The 15,781-nt window shown below is 51.5% G+C and overlaps 5 protein-coding genes across 5 annotated transcripts; 3 read left to right on the forward strand and 2 right to left on the reverse strand.

Moving 5' to 3' along the window:
- Positions 1-152: 152 nt before the first annotated feature.
- On the forward strand, positions 153-4,922 carry N7500_006342 (GYF domain-containing protein; the record flags this gene model as incomplete). Its single annotated transcript, XM_056677486.1, has 4 exons — positions 153-247; positions 389-815; positions 874-4,549; positions 4,606-4,922. 4 exons carry the CDS (start codon positions 153-155, stop codon positions 4,920-4,922), a joined length of 4,515 nt encoding a protein of 1,504 aa, XP_056532486.1.
- Positions 4,923-5,929: 1,007 nt separating this feature from the next.
- Positions 5,930-6,991, forward strand: N7500_006343 (ankyrin repeat domain-containing protein; the record flags this gene model as incomplete). Its single annotated transcript, XM_056677487.1, has 1 exon — positions 5,930-6,991. The coding sequence occupies one exon, from the start codon at positions 5,930-5,932 to the stop codon at positions 6,989-6,991; it is 1,062 nt and encodes a 353-aa protein (XP_056532487.1).
- Positions 6,992-8,451: 1,460 nt separating this feature from the next.
- On the reverse strand, positions 8,452-9,617 carry N7500_006344 (MIP/aquaporin family protein; the record flags this gene model as incomplete). Its single annotated transcript, XM_056677488.1, has 3 exons — positions 8,452-8,616; positions 8,686-9,232; positions 9,295-9,617. The coding sequence occupies 3 exons, from the start codon at positions 9,615-9,617 to the stop codon at positions 8,452-8,454; spliced, it is 1,035 nt and encodes a 344-aa protein (XP_056532488.1).
- A 1,560-nt stretch (positions 9,618-11,177) lies between these two features.
- On the forward strand, positions 11,178-13,225 carry N7500_006345 (glycerol kinase; the record flags this gene model as incomplete). The annotated part of the gene is made up of 5 exons (XM_056677489.1): positions 11,178-11,311; positions 11,381-12,366; positions 12,420-12,586; positions 12,651-13,055; positions 13,100-13,225. The coding sequence occupies 5 exons, from the start codon at positions 11,178-11,180 to the stop codon at positions 13,223-13,225; spliced, it is 1,818 nt and encodes a 605-aa protein (XP_056532489.1).
- Positions 13,226-13,766: 541 nt separating this feature from the next.
- On the reverse strand, positions 13,767-15,482 carry N7500_006346 (cytochrome P450; the record flags this gene model as incomplete). Its single annotated transcript, XM_056677490.1, has 2 exons — positions 13,767-14,667; positions 14,758-15,482. 2 exons carry the CDS (start codon positions 15,480-15,482, stop codon positions 13,767-13,769), a joined length of 1,626 nt encoding a protein of 541 aa, XP_056532490.1.
- Positions 15,483-15,781: the final 299 nt, after the last annotated feature.

The raw sequence follows: 15,781 nt of genomic DNA on the forward strand, positions 1-15,781 counted from the left end.
CTCAACCCAATTTTCCAATCTCGTGTCCTGCGACCTATTCCGTTCGCATCACACATTCTCTTGCAAGCCCGCCACAGGTTTCGCGATAATTATCTCAGGATCGGTTTTTACGTGGGGGATCAACATCCGACCGTACAAGCCTCTTTACCACAATGCCTACACCACTTCCATCGAGTTTCGCTTCGGCCGCTGCCGGCAACACCCATGACCCCAGCCGGAGGGGGGATGGTTCGACTAGCGGAGAATGGTATGCACCTATTGTTTCACCTTCTTGAAACCCCTCCATTAGCTGTTGCTTAACAGAGTCGGTTCAATATCGTTGTTTGCTGTCGTGACCGTCAATGCTCTAAGCTCCAGATATCCGATGCTAACCTTCGATACCTACTAGGTCTCGAAACCGCATGAATGGAGCTACGCAGACCTTCCGCCGTCCTTCTGTTGCGACTACCCCATCTCAACACCGGGATGGTAGCCAGCCTGCATCTGTCTCGACAACCACGGCCGGCGGCGCGTATATCCCCCCACACCTGAGCTCAAATACTTCTAGCATTGCACGGAATGGGGACGCCCGGTACTCCAAGGATCAACTTCTAGAGTTGTATAAATCGCAGCGGGAGGAGGGAACCTTGAGTAAGAATGTGGAGGAATACTTCGTGGCCGACTGGGATCCTCACACTGTCTCAGCCCCAGTGAATGGAGCTTGGGGGAAGCGGGATGACCACAAGAACAACTCCGCGGGGCCTGAAGTTTGCTGGGATCATGGCGGCCAGGTCGAGCCTCTCGGAATCACTGGTATGACGGAAGACGAGAGAGAGGTTTGTGTTTTGTTGTGCTTTCGGGCCTGGGTGAGTGCTTTTACTAAAAGGTTCATAGATGTTCGCCGCTTCAGTCAACTCCCCTCTGAAGCCACCCCCAACAAACGCCGCGAAGGAAAATGTCATCCCGGGAACTGGAGGCCGCAAGTCATCGATCTCCTATCCTCAGGGCCATATCAATAACTACACCACCTCCTCCCCAACCGCCGGTCGCCCAGGTCCCCGACGCCGGGAAACGGGAGAATCTATTGGTAATCCCATGTCTCCTACCGGTTCCAACTCTCGATTTTTCCGCGATGAGGCCAATACCTCTACACCCCCACCGGCCCTGTTGCGTCGCAAAACCGATTTCCGAGAACCTAATCTGAAGGTGGATGAGAAGGCCAAGGATAGCAGGGAGGATCCTGCTTCTCCCTTTGGCACCCTAAAGCGCAGCTCCACCAACCCCATCAATACGGGCGTTAGTGGACCGAACTCTCCCTGGGGTTCAGCCTCCCATAATGCCAATTTCTCTCCGATGGGTGCTTTTGGTGCCTTTTCCCTTGGTTCTGGTTCCGCCTCCGGTACTCCCACGGCTGAGAAGAAACCGGGATACGGAAGTCTCCGCGGAGAAAGCAGGTTCAAGGGGTTGTTGTCCAAGGATAGCTCCGAAGATATGGCCGGCTCCGCTAAGGAAAAGCCTATGGGCAACCTTGAACGTCTTGCCGAAAACGAAGGTGATGGACGTTCACAATCGCCCTGGGGGGATTCCGTCAAAACTCGTGTCAACCGAAGCGAAACTAATCCGTTCGACGAGCCTCGCAGTGGTAGCGCCGCTCTTGGTGGGTCTCAGGATGTTGAAGGTCCCGCTCAACCTGATCTCGGGTTTGGTGCATTTGGAATGACCTCGAGCATTCCTGGATTCCGGGAGCTGATGCAAAGCCAGGAGAACTCCCGGAATCCAACTCCCAGCCTGCTCCAGGGACACGAGCCGACCAGTCCAACCAACACCAATCCGTACCAGAGCCCGCATGGTGACCGCCATGGCGAACGTGTGGAACCCGAAGATGTCGACACTGACGGATCGGATATTCAGCAGGCCCAGCATCCTGGAGTCAGTGGACTTCGGGATACCTCTAACGCCTTCGGCTCGATGAGACGGGTTGGCTCTGGAATTGATCTTCCTACCGTGGACCGCAGCCAGAACTCAAGTGTCAACGCTAACCGCACTTTCTCCGGCCTCGGTGGTTTGGGTGGCCTGTCTTCCTTGGGTGGAGCCTCCACTTGGTCATCTGGTGCTGCCGTCGGCACGCCCACTCGTGAGCGTTCTGCATTTGGTGGCGGATTCGGTGACCCCATATTTGGCTCTATGGGCGATCTTCAGTCTCCAAACTTGTCAACCCTTGGTGGAGGTGGCCTATTTAGCCCCCACGCCGGTATAACTGGCACTGGAAGCATCGGCCGATCAAGCAAGCTCGGTGCTCTCTTCTCTTCCATGCAGGACGAGCAAGGAAGGCCCGACTCTGTCGGCCTGGATGGACTCGACCCTTCGCAAGGCGACAAAGCGGGCCAGGCAAGCCACCCTGGCTCAACGCCTGCTTCGCAGACACCCGTTTCGGCCGTTGGGTCTATTCCCAACCTGGCTGGTCATGACATTCCTTCTAGTCAAACTCCTGGTGCAGGCATCCCTGCTTCCCAGCAGCGTACCATGGTTATGCCGGATAGGATGCGCTGGATCTACCGGGATCCCCAAGGCAATATCCAGGGCCCGTGGACTGGGCTGGAGATGCATGATTGGTTCAAGGCCGGGTTCTTCAGCCCAGACTTGCAAATCAAGAAGCTTGAGGATACTGAATTCGAGCCATTAGCTCAGCTAGTGAGACGCATTGGGAACTCACGCGAGCCGTTCCTTGTGCCCCAGATTGGCCTTCCTCATGGCCCAGAACCGGCCGTTGCCCAGTGGACCAACACAACTGCCGGATCTGCGCAGCCTCCTTTCCCGGGTAGTTTCCCAAGCTTCGGCACTACCTTGACAGCCGAACAGCAGAATGCGCTTGAACGCCGTAAGCAGGAAGAACAGTACCTGATGGCTCGGCAGAAGGAGCACTTGGCTCAGCAGCAGGCCATCATGAAGCAGATGGCCCCTCCTGGTGCTCCTTCATCTTCTATGAACCCTCCGCTGCAGCACCAGTCTAGCGCACACAGCCTTCAAAGCCAGCCTAGCTTCTCAAGCATCACTTCACCTGTTGGCTACCAGCCGTCCCCGATTCAGGCGCCCATGCAACAGTCCCAAGGTGTCCCTGGATTCTTCGATGGCGTTGCACCGAGACAGGGTGGTTTGAACGTGGGACCTGGAATGCTGGGAACGGATTTCGGCAGCCAGGATCAACTCCCCACTTTACTTGATCGCCTCAATGTCGGCCGCCAGGATCCATTTGCCTTTGGTAATGCTGGCTCATTCTCTGGCCGCCAGCCCGACAACTTCTTGCAGTCCCAGCAGGTTACTCAGATGCTTCAGGATCGTGCTCAGCTTCAGCAAGAGCAGGAAGACTTCGACAAGGCCCACGAAGATGATCCATTTGATCAGCACGCTCGCGAGGAGCGTCTTCGCCAGTTCCATGCTCTTCGGGCCCAGGAAGGCGAGATGGGCATGCGCACTGCCGAGGGCCTGCCGACCCACCCTGCCGCTGTATCTCAGCAACTTGAAGCAGAGGTTGCGGCCGAGATGGAGGAGGCAGCCCAACAGCTGACCGACTCTGTTACCGGCTCTGAGCCTCTTACTCTTTCTCAGCAAGTTCACAAGGCTGCTTCTGCTCAACGCCAGCAGCAGGAACATGACCATAGCCATGGCCCTCCCGAGTCCGCCTGGGGAAGTAAGGTCGACCACGCCATGCCCCAGCCTTTCCCTCCCCCACCCTCCGCCTCGCCGCTCCCTGCACCTACCGCCCAGCGTAACCGCCAAAACGTCGCCGAGTCTCTGGCCACTGGGTCCCGGTCCCAGACACAGACTCCCGTTGACGCTGCGCCTACCTCTGTGGCACCATGGGCCAAGGAGGCAAATGACTTGCCCAAGGGTCCCTCTCTCAAGGAGATTCAGGAAGCCGAGGCTCGTACTGCCGCCCAACGCGAGGAAGTCGCCGCTGCAGCACGTCGTGCCCAGTTCCTTGCGGAGCAAGAGCGTCTCAGCCAAGTGCAGGCACAGGCAGCCCCTGGCCTTCCCTCGTCGGCTAATTGGGCTAGCGCTGGATCTCCGGCCACACCTGCCTCGGCTGGCTCCCCTTGGGCCACCAAGGCCCAGCCCGCGCCAACCGCCACTACCGCTAAGAAGACCCTCGCCCAGATCCAGAAAGAAGAGGAGGCCCGCAAGAACCGCGCAGCTGCTGCCGCCGCCGCTGCCATGGCTGCGACCCCAAGCCCCCCCATTCCCTCCTCTGTCGGCAAGCGTTACGCCGATCTTGCTAGTAAGGGCCCTGCCCCTACTTCTCCCGCTGGCCAGGGCTCCAGTGCCTGGACCACTGTCGGTGCTAGTGGTAAGGTCAAGGGTGTGCCAACTGCGCCGCCCCTCGGACCCCGCACAGCGAGCGGAACAGTCCCAATCTCGCCTCTTATCGCTAAGCCCCGTCCTGCAGCTGTGACCACTACCCGTAGTGCTGCAAGCAGCAGCATCTCTCAGTCTAACCCCAACCAGGCCGTCGAGGAGTTCACCAAGTGGGCTACTTTGGCTCTGAGTAAGGGGTTGAACAGCAGCATCAATGGTGAGTTTCATCTTTATCTAATCCACACCTTCTCCATGTTAACATGTTATCTCCAGTCGACGATTTCGTTCAGCAATTGCTCTTCCTGCCCGCCGAGGCTGAAATTATCTCTGATTCCGTCTACGCCAACTCCCAAACTCTGGACGGACGCCGCTTCGCGGAGGAATTCATCCGCCGCCGCAAGCTTGCCGACAAGGGCATTGTCGACCCAGTCTCACCCAGTGCTTTCGGTGAGCAGAAGAGTGGCGGTGGCTGGAGTGAGGTTGCCAAGAAGGGATCTGCTGCTACCGTTGCGGCTGCTGCTCAGCGCGAGGAAGAGGCTGCCAGCTCTGCGTTCAAGGTTGTCGCTCCCCGCAAGAAGGGCAAGCGGTAATGGTGTGCATTAGATTTTTTGTTCGAGGTGCTCTTTCTCTTAGCCTTGCTAGCTAGCTGACTTGGATCTTCTGTTTCTATTTATGTGAGATACGTGTCATGTTCATTGCATGCCTTCACTATGCCTATGTATCAGTATCATATTCATACCAGCATTGATATTGCTTCTCAATTGTGCATGTATTTTGGACGTAGAGTTACCTACTTTGTAGCACTATTTGTAGACCTTGCCCAGGTGCAAGCGTATGAAGCTGGTTCAACACCCTTCCGCTTGGGAGCTGGAATGCCTTGGAGACTTTACAAGTCGAGGATGCTTCTTCAAATCCATCACATTACCTGATATCGGAAGTCGAATCAATAATCGAATCCAATTGACTCCAAATCTGTAGCCTCCTATCCATGATCAAGATCCCTTCTGATCGCCCTCCACCAAACATCTTAGCCCGTGGCATTTTTTGTCTCGAATTTGTACTAAGCACCCCAACTATTTCACATATTCTGACTGACCAGTTGACACACCTACGGAGCATGGATGACACATACACACATACGCTAGCTACCTAGTGCGGTTTCCTTTGAATCCAACATATCATTGATTTGAAAGAAAGGACTAGGCTTTCTTATTCCACAGTACTTTTCGATCCTATGATTTCTTTACTTGAATTACCCAATGAGTTGTTACTCCTGATAAGTACGATATTGAAATCCGATGAAGACCTCTCACACCTACTACAGGTGAACCATCGCCTATACGACCTTCTTCTTCCCTGTCTCTATCAGCAAAATGTGAAGTTCTCCAAAGGAGAAGGTTTATTCAAATGTGCTACCGATGGGAATGAAAGAGGCGTTCGACATTTTCTTTACTGGGGGGCCTACGTGGATGTCCAGCCCATGTCCGAGTCTCGAAGACGGGAAGCAAAAAACTGCTTTCCACCTGTGCTTCCACCTGGTAGACACTCTGGGCTTCCACCTAGGGTTATAATTAGGGTTGTACCTGAGGTTCTACCTATGACCCCAAGACAGACACCCCTGAGCATAGCCGCGAACGGTGGACATGATGCTATAGTAAAGCTGCTCCTAGATCACGGAGCTCAATTAAACGACGTCGTCAAAGAAGAAAAACGCTGGGCAGGACGAATGTATCCCGCGGTCAGAGCTCTTCTTGCGGGTCATGAGAGTACCCTCAGGCTACTTCTTGAATCAGGGGCTCAGACAGAAGGATCTAACCTGTTATTCGGAGGGTTGATTAACTGTGCAGTGGCTTCCGGCCAAATGCCGATGTTGAAACTTCTCATGCAATTCGGTGTCGATGTAAATGCTCAAGTCCACGGAGTCTCTCCGTTGCTTTGGGCAGTGCGCAGAAAGCCAAACTATGCATCTTTGGTGGAGGTCCTTCTTGATCATGGAGCGGACATTGCCTTGGCTGATGATGACAGGGGGGGATTGATACGTGAAGCACTTGAAAAAGGAACCCTCGAAACAGTCGATTTGCTTCTTAGACGTGGAGCAAATCTTCATGCGAGCATGTTGAAATTGGCTGCAAGTCGATGCACTCTCGAGACGGTCCGCCTGCTTCTAGACCATGGAGCTCGGGTTAGTCTCGCATCTGTAATGCGCGCTGTAATTTCTAAGAAGTGCGACATACTGGAGCTGCTTCTTGGACGTGGATTTGATCTCAATGAAAGGACCCCTGAGGGGTATACTGTTTTGCATCACGCCATTCACTGCTGCGAAATCCGTCCCCCTATACGTGCCAGTCTACGTCCCCCTATACGCCGACAACATCCGGCCATTGGGGGTTGCGACGGCAGTGATATATCGACACTGACTCCTGTGTTTCCACAGAGGTCTAGTTCACTGCATGTTGCAGCATATTGCCGGAAAGAAGATGATTCAGGCACCTCAGAAGAGATAGTGAGATGTCTTATACGTTGGGGCGCGGATGTGAATGCTATGGATGGAGAGAGACAAACACCACTTTACTATGCTTGGAAATATGCTTCTCCTGCTGTGCAGCATATGCTGTTGGAAAACGGGGCTGATTGGACCGCTATGCTGACGAAATACTGAGAACAGAAGCTGTCAACATTATGGGAATTCTACCTTCCAGTGGATCAGCTTTCTTGTGATACCTATGGTCTAATCTGAGGTCTGATCCAAGCTTTTCTTTTTTTATGTTTGATGTTAGTTTCTCCAGTAACCATAGACTCGGTGAGGCTTAGGATAGAGGTTGCTGAAATCGGTTCTTCGAGTGTCAGGAAAGCACTCTGGAAAGAAGCTAAGTGAGGGCCAATATTGCGTCTCAAGATATTGTCCCAGTTGTCCTATCAATTACTGATCCTTCTGGCCATAGTACATCTGGTGTTGAATCAACCCAGCTACATGTTGCTGGCGTGGACAAATCAAAGTCTGACGGGATCAATGTACTTGACATCATTTGGGTCCTCAGACATGACTGAGGTTTTGGAGAAGCACAGGATGGTATGGGCCGCCAGCTCAGTCATAATTCGGTCCCTTGTGGGTTCTCTGCTGGCAATGTCGGTATCTTCAAATTGACAACACACTAGGTCGAGGTGACAATATATGCATAACAGTGGGTCTATAAAAAGATCGCGGCGATGGTCAAGAAGGTCAAGAGGAGGCTTTGGGCTAGCGTCAGTCATTGCGACGAAAATGCAGATGCCTATAAGTCGTCAGATGTAAGTGCATAATAATGCGGATAGAGGCAAATGGGTTCTGCGTCGTTCGCCTTCACAGCAAGTGGACTACCATGTGCTTACTAGGTCTCTCTACCTGATACAAGCTTAGAGAAAGTGTAATTGAAGTAGCACAGGAGATATGAATTCGATAGGAAGGAAAGTAGGAGAAGAGTACTCCTGGAAGAAGCAAGGCCCTACTGTTTAGGGCAAGGCCTCAGCATCCTGTAGGTCTCTGATAACTAGCTTAGCTACGATGTATAAAAATGAATATTGTATATTGCAAATTACAACCCACTATCTTTGATATTATTTCTTCAGAAGCTCAATATGATTACAACAATCATGTGCCAGTTGGAAAGCACAGCAGCTGCAGCTGCTGTGCTTTCTTCTGGAATCATGCAGCCCAGATAGATAGACATGACACATGGATTGGATGAATTTCTTGTGAATAAAGGAATAAACATATAACAGTCATCGTGCATGAATCCTGAGGTATGAATCTCGGAGGTTACCTATAGACCCCATGACCGATAGATACGGCCGGCCCATACATGTACTCGATACTGATCAAAGCACATCGTTCAAACAGGGAAAAAAAGATTAAATCACTAGTAATGCTGGAATTGCGAAAGTAGATTGCGCAACGCTAAAAAGGAATGCTGCAGAAACTGGCTAAAAGTGCAAAATACAAATCATAACGACCGTAGCTAAGTTCCACCCTTTTTTACACTGTCATTAACAGATCATGAATAAGATAAAATAGAACAAGTCCAGTGCAGGGATCATCATTCCACGCCTACATGTGATGTAACGCGTAAGAGCGGGATTCTGTCAGACTGGACTTTGCAGTACGACTCGCCTTTGATTAAGGGGTCCAAACAGCCTCTTGATTCCCATCCAGGGTGTGTTAATCGGACTATCCATCCCAGTATACAGGAATAGATCGTAGATCCATCCTCCGAAGGTGCAACCCAATATTGGTGCAACCATAGGGACCTAAGGCAGAAGCATTGGTAAGCTGAGAAAGTGCAGAAGGTTGATTCATGTCATGTAGGTAGAACGTACCCAGAAGTAATAGTCTCCTGCAGCCCATACTTCATGCCCGTATCCAATCATGTAGGATGTCAGCCGGGGCCCAAAATCCCGTGCCAGGTTGATAGCATATCCGGTCTCCCATCCAAAGCACGCGCCAATGCCAAAGATAACGAAGAAAAGCGCCAAAGGCGTCAGCTGCCCGGCACCTAGATTGCCGTTGTCTTTCAGGGCGAATATCATGAACATCAACACCGCACTAGCAAGGAACTCGGAGAAGAATTGCCCCGTCTTTGTCATGAATTCCGCTGGATAAGTGCAGAAGATGCCGGCTGTGGCTGTCGTCGAGTAACCGGGAACTGTGCGGATATTTGGCCCACCCTCATAGATGTTGATGGCTGACTTGTAGTTGCCGTACACAATGGCAGAGCCGCACATTGCACCAAGGGTCTGGGATAGTGCATACACGGGGAGTTTGCGCCAAGGGAACCCGCGTAGGACGCAATTTGTAAATGTCACGGCGGGATTGATGTGACCTCCTGATGCCCCGCTGGCGTATACCCCGAGCATGACACCGAGTCTGTTGAATAAGAATTGGTTAGAAGAGAGCATGAAGAGATGACAGAAAACAAAGAGCCTTACCCCCATCCCCAAGAGATAGATTGATAATCCCCCTTCTCGCCATGACTGAGTAGCACCTGAGCAACGACTCCGTCTCCAAATAAAATCAGAATCATCGTCCCAAAGAACTCTGAGAACGCATCACGACAGTACTCCCTCACTTTGAACCAGAGCAGGGGGCGAGTATAAGGGCTTTCGACTTCCGCGTTGATATGATGGATAGCCGTTTCGTTCTTATCAGCCAGACACAGCGAGCCACAACCACTGTCATGACTTGTAGAGGAAAGAATCTCACGGGGGACTTTTGACATTGAATCAAGCTCAAGCTCTTTCCAGGTAGCCATCGAAAGGAGATCCCAACCTCTGGGAGCCAGGGTTGGGGCTTCGAGTTGATATAGTACGACCAGTCGGGGGAAACTCCTCAACAGCACCAAAAGAATGTAGTAGTCCGGTATATCAACGGCGTAGAACCAGGGACTACCGTGTAACCGGTCCTTTTGCACTCAAGCTGGGTTGTCTCTCGTACAAGACGGTGGTTCTATTGGCTGATGCAGGGACTTGTCCTGGGGGATAGTGTGTGTCTGTGAGTTTTGTCCTCCTTGTCCCAAGCTCCAGAGCTCCAGAGGGCGTGCAAGCTTGCAGGGAAACTACCAGCTGAAGTCAAATCCGGACAGACTCGGAATCATCAAGTGCACATATCATTTTGATTGAACTGGTTAGGCCGGTCATTGTCCTTTTTGTTACCGGTTTTTGTTTTGTTTCTTTTCCCCACAGAGCAGACTTTTTGTGACAGCGCATCTCCGATAGTTCATTTCAGGGGTCGTTTGTAGGAATGACCGTTTGGCCTGGGTAGCCGGAAGTCACTGTCCGATCCCGGGTGGGTTGTTTCCGCTCCTTTAGGTAATTTTTGGACACCGCAATGTTGTGTATAGTTCCCACTTACCGGTATTTGCCATGACTGCTCAGACCAAAAGGAGAAGCTTCTATGTCTTCTGTTACTCATCGCCAACTCGGGTGCCAGACCTTAGGCAGGCCCAATTGCAATTTTCTGGAAAGTCCAAATTGTGTCATCTTGGCAGAGGCGGCAGTCTTCAAAGGGAGGCGAAAGTAGCGGAAAGAGATTGGTTCCCATGACGCCGAGGGTAGTATGTTGTCGCTCTCGGTTTTCATCGGTAGTGGCACAATTGACCGCTGGCTGTGTGACTATCTGCTTGGAGGTGGCATCACCACGACCGGGGGTGTTCGGATTTGACTCTGTGTGTGTGGTAAAAATGAGGTCTTGTCCTCCAGTGGTTCAAAGTCACAAAAAGGCCAGTGTAGAATTGCTGAAAGAATTGCAATTTTGAGTCAGACAGTTCCAATTTGGGTCATCCGGGCCATATCTTTTGGCAAATGGCTGTCCTGCTGCTATATGACAATAGAATAAGACCGAGTCAATGCACGATTCCCCACCAAATTGGATCTGGCACTTCGTCAAATGAGCCGAGTCGTCCATCATCTGCTGATCTCTCTCCACAGTATGCAGGAAAGTCACGCTGACAGGGGTTAGGGGGAAAGTCGGGATGAGAACGATCATCCGAGGATATGTTTTCCCGAGGGCATTGACACTTGACTAAGACCATTCTAATTCCAAGTTCAACTCCAGTATACGAAGCGCCAATACATGCCAATACATAATCTATGTCGCTTAGCCCGTCACCTTTCTCACGTCTGACCAGGGGTAATCCCACCAATCCCTTCTCTTTCCCCTCTCCCCCGTGTGACTGAGATCTTATGTACCCGTGGACGATGACTTGACTTATGTCGCCCCCTGTTGTATCTTGGGGGTTTTCCTTTATTGTATTCCTTCAACTTTCACTGAAATAGACGGTTTCTGTTCCTGAATTCCTCTACACTCTACAATCATGCAGCCCGCAGACACCTTTGTGGGGTCAATCGACCAGGGCACGACGAGCACGAGATTCTTAGTTTTCAACCGCGAGGGTGAGCCAGTAGCATCCCATCAAGTCGAGTTCAGTCAAATCTACCCAAATCCGGGGTAAGTCCCACTCCGATCCAATAGCTAGACCATAAGTCTACCTTGGATCTGATATTAACCATCCCCCAGCTGGCACGAACACGACCCCCTCGAAATTGTAACCTCAGTAGAAACCTGCATCGAAGAAGCTGTCCAGAAGTTCGAAGCGAAAGGCCATAGTCGAGGCAACATTAAAAGCATCGGAATAACAAACCAGCGCGAAACAACCATAGTCTGGGACCATGAAACCGGCGAACCCTTATACAATGCCATTGTATGGACGGACACACGGTCTCAGGCAATTGTCGCGGAACTCAAACAAAAAGCAGGGGCAGCGCAGCTCCAGACACTCTGCGGTTTGCCGTTGTCAACCTACTCGTCCGCTACAAAGCTACTCTGGATGTTAGCGCATGTCCCAAGAGTGAAGGATGCATTTGAACGCGGCACACTGGCGTTTGGTACCGTCGATGCTTGGCTAGTCTACCGTTTGAACGGTGGCGTGGCTGCCAACGTCTTTGTCTCGGATTCGACAAACGCTTCGCGGACCATGTTTGTGAACCTGGAGACGTTGCAGTATGATGAGACGCTTCTGGACTTCTTTGGGATCAGAGGCAAGATTCACCTGCCTAGGATTGTGCCCTCATCTGATGCAACGGCGTATGGAGTCGTTGCTTCTGGGGCCTTGGCAGGGATTCCGATTATGGGCTGTCTGGGAGACCAGTCTGCGGCCTTGGTTGGGCAGAAAGGGTTCTCACCTGGAATGGCAAAGAATACTTATGGCACTGGATGCTTTCTTTTGTACAATGTTGGCGACAAACCGGTGCTGTCGACACATGGATTGCTGGCTACGGTTGCCTACCACTTTGGTGGGAAGCCTATCTATGCCCTTGAGGGGAGCATCGCTGTTGCTGGATCTGGGATCAAATTCTTGCAGAACAACTTGAATTTCTTCCAGGAGTCTAAGGAGGTCAACGACGTTGCTTACTCGGTGGACGACAATGGTGGATGTGTGTTTGTCACTGCCTTCAGTGGACTGTTTGCGCCTTATTGGATTGATGACGCGAAAGGAACAATCTGTGAGTCTCTCGATGCCTGGCTATTAGTATATTTAATCTGACAGTGTACGCAGTCGGTATTACCCAGTACACCCAGAAGGGCCACATCGCTCGCGCTACCCTAGAGGCAACCTGCTTCCAAACCAAAGCAATTCTAGACGCAATGGAGAAAGACAGCGGCCACACACTCTCCGAACTGGCAGTAGATGGGGGTATGAGTAACTCAGACTTGGCGATGCAGGTAAGATATTATGATTTCCTCTACATCGATGAGTGTACAAGAATTATTCTTATCGCGAATGTAGACCCAAGCAGATCTGATATCCATTCCTGTCTACCGCCCCAAGATGCGAGAGACTACAGCTCTCGGTGCAGCAATCGCAGCCGGCCTTGCTGTTGGCCTTTGGCGTAACTTTGCCGAACTACGCGATATCAATCGTTCCGGTGGGGCTGTCTTCGAGCCCCAGGTCTCGCGACAAGAGAGCGATACCCAATTCGGACAATGGGAAAAGGCCGTGCAAATGAGTAGAGGCTGGGTGGGATCAAAGAGCACCGAGCAAGAAGAAGTTGTTGGCGTGACCAACGAGACCTATGTACCATTGAAGAACGATGATCTCCCTTCACCCAAGGCCACACAAACCTCGAATCATTTCTTAATCTCTGAGGTGGTCAAGACCTCTACCTACAACACAGCTACCAAGGGGGAGCTCGTATCTCGGTCAAGGAGATCGAAGTCCGACCTCCACCCGTACAGACGGCACTGGGGAGTGTATTGGGTGATTTGGATGATGCAGACGAAGAGGATTTGTTCTTGGAGTTGCGGAAAGTCGAGATCTTGCAAAGGCTTAGGAAGCTACGGAAACAGTCAACTTGCTATTAATTGTATTCTGATTGGATCAGAGTTGTGTCTAATATGGCAGACTTATCAGATAATGCAATGTCTCCAAATACCTTGTGAGAATATTCAACCTGCCGAAGTGTTTCCCCAAATATGTGCCTCCCTAAATATTGCTCGATATAGTCGCTGTTACCAGCCAATCGGATTGGAAGATACCCCTTAATGTCCGCTGAATTGCAAAGGGAGCGAGGGCTGCCCGGGGAAAATGGAATGGCCGGAAGGGTGGGAGTCTTGCCGATTTCCCCGGATACGTGTTAAGAGGTCCGAACACTCTCTGTCTTCTGAGTCGACTCGCCAGCAACCTGTTATTGAAGGCACTCTTTCTCTGCACAAGGTATGTAGTTATGTTAGGGTTTGCAATTAGAAGTGGAGGCCTGTGTGGGCTTTCCTTTGAGATCTTCATATTGACTACTAATGATGGAAGAGCAACATAGAATCCACCTACTTCGAAACGCTGAAGCCAGGGCATTAAGCTCATGTCGTGAATATTTCATACTATGACCCGAAGAATCAACCAAACAGCTCAAGCAAAATTCGACTGTGTGGCACTACGCGCAGCCTCTTCACCCTCCTTGAGGAAAACGCAGTTCAACTCAGAGCCCGGACTGAGGGTAACTTCAAACCGAAGCACCGGGTCGTCAACTTTATCTTTGCCACCAACCGGTAGCGCAATAATCCGCTCATAATTCTGTAAGATCCGAATGACCGTGTACCCCATCTCAATAGTAGCAAACTGCTGGCCAATACAGATCCGTGGGCCACCATTAAAAGGAACAAAATGCCATGGCTTAGGCTGCCAGCCGGAAACCCACCGCTCAGGAATCCATTTCCCAGGATCAAAGTAGTTCTCCGATTCGGGGCCGTCATACAAATCAGGATCTCGTTGCATTAGCATCGTTGAGTAGATAACCCGCGAGTTTGCACGCACACCCACTGGTGAGCGTCCGTCCGGTCCACCGCCGCGTGGGAGAGTGGTATCGTGCAGAGAGTTGCGCACGTTGAATGGCACGACTGGGTATACACGCATCGTCTCGTGTAGCACTGCATTAAGGTACTTCATTTCCTTAAGATCAGTGTAGCTAGGTTTCTGGGCATTGATGCCAACGCCGAGTCTGTCACGGATCTCGTCGCGCAGCTTGGCAACGACTTCTGGGTTGCGTGATAGCTCAAAGAGGCAGAAGGACAGTGTGGCGGCTGTAGTGTCGCGGCCTGCGAGGAGAACGGCAACGAGTTGATCACGGAGCACACGGGGATCGCGGGTAAAGCTAGCTAGCGCGTCGAGGAAGGTCTCACGTTTTGAGAGCTTCTCGTTAGGTTCACTGGCTGAGCGGGCGAGGACCGTTTGAATATATGGCTGAATGAACTCGTCCATTATCCTGAGGTTCTTGCGAAACTCGGTGCGTGACATGGCACGGCTAAAGATTCTGTTTTAGTGTTGAATGTTAGATTAGCTTCCACAAAGCTCCAATGACAGGCTGTACTCGCGTCACACAGGATCGAGTATCATCACTCACCCGAAGCGGAAAAATTCCGCTTGGCGCTGTTGCACATATCTGAAGGCTTCGGCGAACCGGGTCGCCGGATTATCTAAACTGTCGGTACCCTTGCCGAGCAGGTAGTCTGTTGCTGCATCGAGAGTGTACCGGAAAAAGAGTGACCCGACGTCCACTATCTTGCTGCTGCTGGGTGAGTCGCTGCCGCCGAGAAGCGGAATGAGTTTTTGAACATGCTTCTCAAAGATTTCTGTGTCAACTATGCGGTCACGCACGAACATGGGACGGATGAGCTGGCGGGAACGTGACCATAGTTCCCCGTCTGTGGCAAAGATGCTGTCGCCTAGGAACTCCTTCCACTCCTGGTGGAAGGACTCACCCTTGCCATAGTCGGCGAACTGGCCTGTGAGGACTGCCTTAATGTTTTCTGGATCCTTGGTAAGGATCATACGGGTGGAAATGCCAGCATCGAGTTCGGCTGTCTTCACATTTGTCAGGCCGCCTGCTTGCCCCATTTGTTCGTCCCAGAACTCTAAGTCGCGGTTCACTTGGTTGGCTTTGTAGCCTTGGAAGATGAAGTCGAGAGCATATGGGAGATGAAACTTGATCCTAGGAGCTCTCAACCCGAGCCGGGCGATTTGTGCTGAAGCTTGAAATTTTCTGAAGACGCAGAATGCAACGAATAGCCCTAGAGCCCACAGTGAGGCCCGACTGAGGGTCATCCGTACGAAAAGGTCTTCAATCATGGTGCCGCCAAGTTGGATCTAGTTTGTCTCCCGGCCTTGAGGAAGCACGTTCAGATGAGAAAAGAGAAATTGATATGTAAACATATACTAGCAGGGAAGGCTAGTTTAAGAAGAACCTTTCCGACAACACGGGCCATACGGGTTATAGTGAGTATCAATCTGGGGCCACAAGCACCCCAGTTCTTCAGATATCCAATGATGTGTGTTCCCCATCCCTAAAAGGCGTACGGAGTAGGTGGCCCAAAGCAGCGGTGCTTGCGAACCCCGCATTATGTGACTTCATGGTTCGCTCATCCATA

This window comes from Penicillium coprophilum (assembly GCF_028826855.1).
Source record: "Penicillium coprophilum strain IBT 35676 chromosome Unknown utg000004l_segment0_segment0, whole genome shotgun sequence".
NCBI lineage: Eukaryota > Fungi > Ascomycota > Eurotiomycetes > Eurotiales > Aspergillaceae > Penicillium > Penicillium coprophilum.